At 40.9% G+C, this 7,725-nt stretch overlaps 1 protein-coding gene across 1 annotated transcript in view; it reads left to right on the forward strand.

Moving 5' to 3' along the window:
- Gnat3 (G protein subunit alpha transducin 3) overlaps positions 1-7,456 on the forward strand; it is a 38,743-nt gene extending 31,287 nt beyond the window's left edge. Inside the window, exons 6-8 of the mRNA XM_005358342.3 lie at positions 2,112-2,241; positions 2,438-2,591; positions 6,981-7,456. Of these exons, the coding sequence (XP_005358399.1) occupies positions 2,112-2,241; positions 2,438-2,591; positions 6,981-7,171 (475 nt within the window). The 3' untranslated portion in view covers positions 7,172-7,456. The remainder of the gene's footprint in view (positions 1-2,111; positions 2,242-2,437; positions 2,592-6,980) is intronic.
- Positions 7,457-7,725: the final 269 nt, after the last annotated feature.

Raw genomic sequence — 7,725 nt, forward strand, 5'->3', positions numbered from 1 at the left:
CAGCCCTTCCCTTCTTGTCACACTGTATTCCTGTGTACAATTCTTCCCTACTTGTCACACTATTCCTGTGTACAGCCCTTCCCTACTTGTCACACAGCGTTCCTGTGTACAGCCCTTCCCTTCTTGTCACACTGTATTGCTGTGTACAACCCCTCACTACCTGGTACACTCTATCAAAAACAGATTGTAAGCCCTGGAGGCTAAGTCTTTGATGTTGATAGAAGAAATATCCAGTAAACATTGGTTAAACTGACCATGAATAAATAAGAAATGGTAGTTATTAATTTATGTAGCTCAATTTTTTTCTTCTTGCTTCTAAAAGCTTAGATTGTTTTCTGAAGACATGCTTCATAACCCCACACCTAGATACTTTCACATGTGCTTTTCATAAAAGTTGTCCATTCGTTTGCCAACAAAGTCTCTATTCAGTTATTTCCCAATACTTACTAAGTGTGTATTGTGTGCCAGGCATGATGCTAGGCAATATAACTGAAACAATTAGTCACATAGAGCCTTGCCTTGCATGACTCCTGTTTTGTTAAACATGATAGATGTCAAACAGACGAACTATATTTTTTTATTGTTTGGCATGAAACCCATAAAGTAAGAGTGGGCCACATAAATTAAATGGAAAGGAGGAGAGAGAGGGGATTCTCAGAAAGCCTCGTCTGTGGATGAGACTTGGCAACAAAACAGGAAATTTGAGAGAGAAGCAGTAATGAAAGGGAGAAAAAATAAGCTCAGTATGGTAATCACACAACCTGGAGAGTGAAGGCAGGCAGGCAGGCAGGCAGGGAGGGAGGGAGGAAGGGACGGAGGGAGGGAGGGAGGGAGGGAGGGAGGGAGGGAGGGAGGGAGGGAGGGAGGAAGGAAGGAAGGAAGGAAGGAAGGAAGGAAGGAAGGAAGGAAGGAAGGAAGGAAGGAAGGAAGGAAAGATAATCTCTCAACTACACAGTCAGTGTATAGCCATCCTGGGCTTCAGGAGACTCTCAAAAACAATGAACTAAGTGAAGGGGAAAAGAAAGCCGCATGTCGCAAGAAAGTGAAAGAGCCCCTGAAAGAGTCCTGAGCCATCAGAAACATGGAAGAATATTAACTAAACGAAGAGAACACTGTGATTTTGCTGTGTTGAGAGGAGATTGACACAGGAGAAACCTGGAAGGTCAGGAAGGATGGAAGCTGCTGCCACAGCTTGTGGGTCACTGTAATTTGGTTTTTTGTTCTGAGGCAAAGAGAAGCCATGAAAAAGCTGCCAGCGAGAACGTGAGTTTGTGCTATCCATTCAACAGTAAAGCGATGTACATAATGTGTGAGTCGTGGGAGAGTACCTCTGGATGCTGGAGCAGCAGCAATGGGGCAGTCAGCTAGGATACTTTTACTCTTGTCCTGAGGGACATGTAAAGATAGAAGTGAAATGGAAATTTCGTTTTTGATGTGCGGTACCTGCAGAAAAGGGAAAGAGTGGTAGAAAGAGTAGTGCTATCTACTTCTCAGTTCTCTCTATCCATGAAAACTGTTACTAATTTAATAACGTAGAACTCAGTCCACACATTCAAACCCCTCCTGGGAGTGATTTTCATGATCCTGCAGACTGACTTAAACCCCACCCTGTACTGACATGCTCTTTGAATATTTGAATATTTAATTACATAATATTATGATCACTTGCATGTATAGCTCTCTGCAGCCATCAAGATCTTTGAAAATAGCAATCATATCTTTCCATCTTCATATAAACTGATTGAAATCAGTGTTAGCACAGAACACAAGCTAATTGTTTGAATAAAAAGAATTCTAAGAAGAGAGCAAAGAGGATCCTTTTATCAGAATGATGTACCCAATCTTCTAGTCTTTCTAGGCTATTCACTCTTGAAAATATTTATAAACTCTTATCAAAGTCTTCTAAGACTTATATTTTAAACTTCTTTAAAATCTCCAATTGCTCAAGTTTACTCATTTCTACTTATGAATTTTCCCTTTTTCCTGTAGTCCCTTATCAAGTTATGCAACAGAAATCAAAGAATGCATTTTAAGTATATCGAAATATGCAGCCAATGTCAACAATTCAACAAGACTTGGAGGATTAATTTTTCATTTTATTTTTTTTACAGAATGTTTGATGTTGGTGGGCAGAGGTCAGAGAGAAAGAAATGGATCCACTGCTTTGAAGGAGTGACGTGCATCATATTCTGCGCTGCACTCAGTGCCTACGACATGGTGCTCGTCGAAGATGAAGAGGTGGTAAGTCCGATGTAAGAAGTGGAGAAAGAGGAGAGAAGCTAAGGCCCACCAAACAGTGCTGCCCAGTTGTAGCCCTGCCCTTTCCAACCCAATGCCCCCCTCACTAATGTCCATAGTACCTAGGTCCTTGCTTGTGATGCCCATGCCGAAACTCTGCAGATAATAACCTTACACACTCTCATTCTTTCTGCCACAGAATAGAATGCATGAAAGTCTTCACCTGTTCAACAGCATCTGCAATCACAAGTATTTCGCCACCACTTCCATTGTCCTCTTTCTCAACAAGAAAGATCTCTTCCAGGAAAAAGTGGCCAAGGTTCACCTCAGCATCTGCTTCCCAGAGTACACTGGTAATATTGTTTCCCTCCATTCTAGATAGTGAGCTGCTATAAGACCCATGGGCCCACATGTCGTGCCCCCCACAGTGTCTGTGTATGTGTGTGTGGTGTGCATGCAAGTTGTGTGCATGTCCGTGCAATCTCAAGACTGTTACCTATGTCTTCAATCACCCTCCAGCTTTAAAAAAATGGTTAATTTTCACCATGTGTGTGTGCAAGCTCAGTAATGAGTTTATGTGCACCACGTTATATAGTGCCCTTGGAGGATGGGACAGGACTCTGGATACTCTGAAACTGGAATTACAGAGAACAGTGGGCCACCATGTGGGTTCTGTGAACCACATCCAGGTCCTTTAAGAGAACTGTAAGTGTTTATAAACTCTGAGCAATATCCCCAGTTCTCATCCCTTATTTCTATTTGAGACATGATCCCTTGCAGAACTTGTAATTCATCTATACACATAAACTTGCTAACTGATGACCTTCATGAATCTACTTGTCCCTATCTTCCCTCTCACCCCAGGCTGGGAGTTGCAGAAGCCCACTGCCGCACCCTGGTTTATACGTTGGTTCTGAGGGTCCAAACTCAAGCCCTCCTGCTTGTATGTTAGGCAGTATACTGGCTAAGCCGTCTCCCCTGCCCTCCTATTTGGATCCTTTTATTTTATTTTATTTTGTTCATTTACATGCCAACCACAGTTCCCTCTCCCTCCCTGCCTTTTGCTCCTCCCCACCACCCTCTGACCCAACACTGGTCCACTCCTCAGGTTTTTTTGTTTGTTTGTTTGTTTTTTGTTTTTTCGAGACAGGGTTTCTCTGTAGCTTTGGAGCCTGTCTTGGAACTAGCTCTTGTATACCAGGCTGGTCTCTAACTCACAGAGATCCACCTGTCTCTGCCTCCCAATTGCTGCGATTAAAGGTGTGTGCCACCACAGCCCAGCTGGTCCACTCCTCAGAAAGGGTAAGGTCTCCCATGGGAAGTCAACAAAGCCTGGCACATCAAGTAGAGGCAGGACCAAACCCCTCCTCACCCACATGAAGACTGAGCAAAGCATCCTTTCATAGAGAATAGACTCCAAAGAGCTAGTTCAGGTACCAGGGCTAGAGCCTGGTCCCACTGCCATGGGCCACACAAACAGACCAAGCCACACAACTGTCACTCACATGCAGGGGACCTACTTAGGCTCTAAGAAGGCTCTCCAGCTGTCAGTCCCGAGTCCACGAGGATCCATAAGCTCAGGTCAGCTGTCTCTGTGGGTTTCTCTGTCATGATCTTGAACCCCCTTGTTCATATAATCCCTCCTCCGTCTCTTTGATGAGTTATGGAGCTCAGCCCCATGCTTGGTTGTGGATCACTGCATCTCCTTCCATCAGTTACTGGATGACGGTTCTATGATGACAATTAGGGGGGTCATCAATCTGATTACAGGAGAAGGCCAGTTCCAGTACCCTCTCCACTATTGCTAGGAGTCTTCGCTGGGGTCATCCTCATGGATTCCTGGGAATTTCCCTGCAATCAGGTTTCTCCCTAATTCCACAATGGCCTGTCTATCAAGATATCTCTTTCACTACTCTCCTTAACATGACTGTGATTCAGCTGAACACAATCTCTCAGATAAAGAGGAAATTTGCTGTACTGTGTATCCTAAAGCAAACTCCAAATGGAACAAATTGGAAAATATTAGATAGGAGGGAGTAGCTGCTCTGCAAACATGTCCAATGATACTGCAAGCTATATTACCTGCCATATAATAATGTCACTGTAATGCCACCCTAACTAGAGCTTGCAATATCTCATTGGAGCTCAGTGGCTCTTCAGAATATACAGTGTGGCCAATGAACAGGAGGAATGAATTTGTAAACAGTTGTACTTCTCTTTCTCTGCCCTCCTGAGGTCCCCATATTTGACTGCTGATCGTGTCAGTTAGTAATTACTAAGTCATTAGTGTCACATGAAAGGGTTAATTTACCTTTAAAGACTCATTTTTAAGTACTTAGGTATACTCTTATTGATAAAATTATCTAATATGGAAATGGTCATAATTTAAACATAACTATAAATCAAAATTTATCCTTTATGTATGAAGATCATGGCAGTCACTAGTTAATTTTTAGTTAATTTTTAGTGTGTCATTCTAGAATCACAGACATCATTTATAATGTCTATACATCTGTCATGTGATCGATACAATTATGAACTTGTATTTCATGGTAGAGGTTAAATAAAGACATCGTTAAGGGATTCATATTTACTACAGCTTCTTAGAGAAGGTTTTGTTCACATGGAAATAAATCCTTTGAGAGTTGAGATTTTATGTACCCTCTCGGTTTCCCTAACATAGTATCCTATTAGTTAACATCTTATATTGATGCAGTGTACTTGCTATAATTGATGGAATGATGTTGACACATAATTAACTGAAATCCACAGTGTAATTAGGGTTTGCTCTCTGTGTCTGATAGTTCTATGTGTTTTGCTAAATGCATGCCATGTTAATTAGTTTTCTGTTAAGAGAACAAATATCCGAGGTAAATCAGCTGACAAAGAGAAAAGTAGGTTATCAAATCTCATAGTTTGTGAAGTCACAACCAGTGTTCAGTTGGCACTGTTACTTTTGTAAGTCTGTGACAATGAAGTGTGGCATGGCAGGTCCTTTTAGCCCCCTCTCAAGAAGGAAGCAAGAAAGAAGGAGATGGGCATCCCACAGGCCGCTTTGAATGCACATGCTTGGTAGCTAAGAAAACCTCCCATGAGGCCCCACCTCTTAAGAGTTTCTACTATATCAACTGGTACCATGTTAGGAACCAAACCTGTAACAAATGGGCCTTTGGAGGACATTCAGATCCAAACTAGAGAATTAATATAGCATCATATGAAATAGTTCTGTTGGCCTACTATCATTTAGGCTTCACCTATATACGCCCTCCCTATCCTTCCAAAATCTAGAAACTACAGATGTGTCTAATATTATTACAGTTTCACATTTTTCAGGATCTCAAACTGCTGGGGTGACTCAGTGTCTCATCTTCCCCAGAGATTGGAAGGAACCTTTTGCATTCTCACTAGCAATGATTACAGTGATTTTGTATTCCTGTCAGGATTTACTTTCCAAGTTTTTTTTATCTCCATTCTGTTTATTTTATCTTGTTGTGTTTTAATTTATTTGTTTCTTTATTGGTTCATTTCTTTACTAGAACTGGGTGTTGAACTCATGGCCTGTGCATGCTAGGCAAGACCTCTTCTCCTGAGCCTCCTTCCCAGCATAGTTGTGTTCTATAGTTTGAAGACTTTATTTTCATCCTAGACATTTGCTTTGAGCAACAAGGAAGTTTGAAAGCAAAAAATGTATCCATTAGAAAGACTTCCGGGTCCTTTCTGCCATGTCTTCAACACATCTATTCTGGTGCGAAGCTAATCTATTGAAAGAGTTATTTACCAGTTTTACTGTTATCTGCTGCCCTTTTCCATCTGATCTGGGTGCCATTCTAGTAGAGTTTCTCAGGCTTAACTTTCTTCATGGATGGTGTCAAGAGTCACTCTCTATAACATTCCATGCCACAGCTCAGCTCCTCTGGCAGCCAAGACAATGAGTTTCCTTGTCTCATTCTATTATTTGATTTGTACACTGCCTCTACAAAATTTCACTCATATCCATCTGAATAGATCTTCAAAATGTCAATCTATTTCACACCTCCATCCAGAAGGACTGGGGATATTACAGACCATGATGCATTGCACATTTTGGCTTTGCTTCATCCTTTTGTTCTTCTCAACTCTCTCTTAAGACCTTGCTCAATACTACCTGTTTCTGCAAACTAGTCTGCCACGGTCTCACTTAGTCTCTCTCTTAGCTTGTATTAAACCTTATGCATAACCACAGGATCACAAGATGCAGTTTCTGTATGTGTATGAGACAGAGAGACAGTTATCTGTGTCACTCACCTTGTGATGTCAGTTTTTAAGTTTTTTAAAATTTAAATTATCATTGCATCATTTCTCCCCCTTCCTCCCTCTAGACCATCCAATATCTATCATTTTCCTGATCCCCAGATTCATATCCTCCTCTTCTTCAAGGTTGTTGCATACGCACCCAAATGAATTGACATACAACTCTCAGAAATCCCAGCAGAGCTGATATAGAATTATAGAATACAATGCACGTGTGTGTGTGTGTGTGTGTGTGTGTGTGTGTGTGTGTGTGTGTGTGTAATGCTGTGTAGGTCCTGCACAAATCTCTAATATCTGACCATTGACACCTTGACTTTGGAGTCGAGAGGTGGTGTTCTTAAGATTCCATACATCACATAGCGCACTTCCTAGAACTTGATAGTGCTCTTTATAGCTCTATGACTTGTAAGATGTGATTAATATTTACTGCTTTCATCTCTTTGCTCACTAAGGACCAAATACATTCGAAGATGCAGGGAACTACATCAAGAACCAGTTTCTAGACCTGAATTTAAAAAAGGAAGATAAGGAAATCTACTCTCATATGACCTGTGCTACTGATACCCAAAACGTCAAATTCGTGTTTGATGCGGTGACAGACATAATAATAAAAGAGAATCTCAAAGACTGTGGGCTCTTCTGAGCCACTACTTTATCTTATATTTGTGATGGTTGTAGCCTGTTCAAAGACATTCACGGTGCTCAAGGGGCTGTGTGATTAGTTTAGGTAGATACTAACTTATCTAGAAATGTAACTCAAATTATAAAACAAAACTTTCAAAAAAAATGTTACTGCTGTATTATCACCTGTATCTGGATAAAGTTTTATTTCCTAGGGGCATGGGGGGTAGAGTTTCTGACATTCTCTATATAGAATTTGACGTATCTTGGTAACTATCACAATATATACTCATGTTACTAAACTTTCTTGGAGATGAGCTACAATTGACCAATTTTTAATAAAAGAATAAATTACATCCCCCAGCTAGGTTTTGCTATTCAATGTCATGTCTGTACTACAGGAACTGTACAAAAAATGATACAAGGTATGTTTTGGTGACCTGCCCTTCATTGCCACGAAGCATACACAGTACATGCTTTTGTTGATGTGAAATTGCATATGTAAAATAAACATATACAATATTTCTAAGTTGAGTGGGATGTTATTGCAAGTGATAACCTGGGCTTTGGGGTGAC

This window comes from Microtus ochrogaster, chromosome 26, assembly GCF_000317375.1.
Source record: "Microtus ochrogaster isolate Prairie Vole_2 chromosome 26, MicOch1.0, whole genome shotgun sequence".
NCBI classification, from domain to species: Eukaryota; Metazoa; Chordata; class Mammalia; order Rodentia; family Cricetidae; genus Microtus; species Microtus ochrogaster.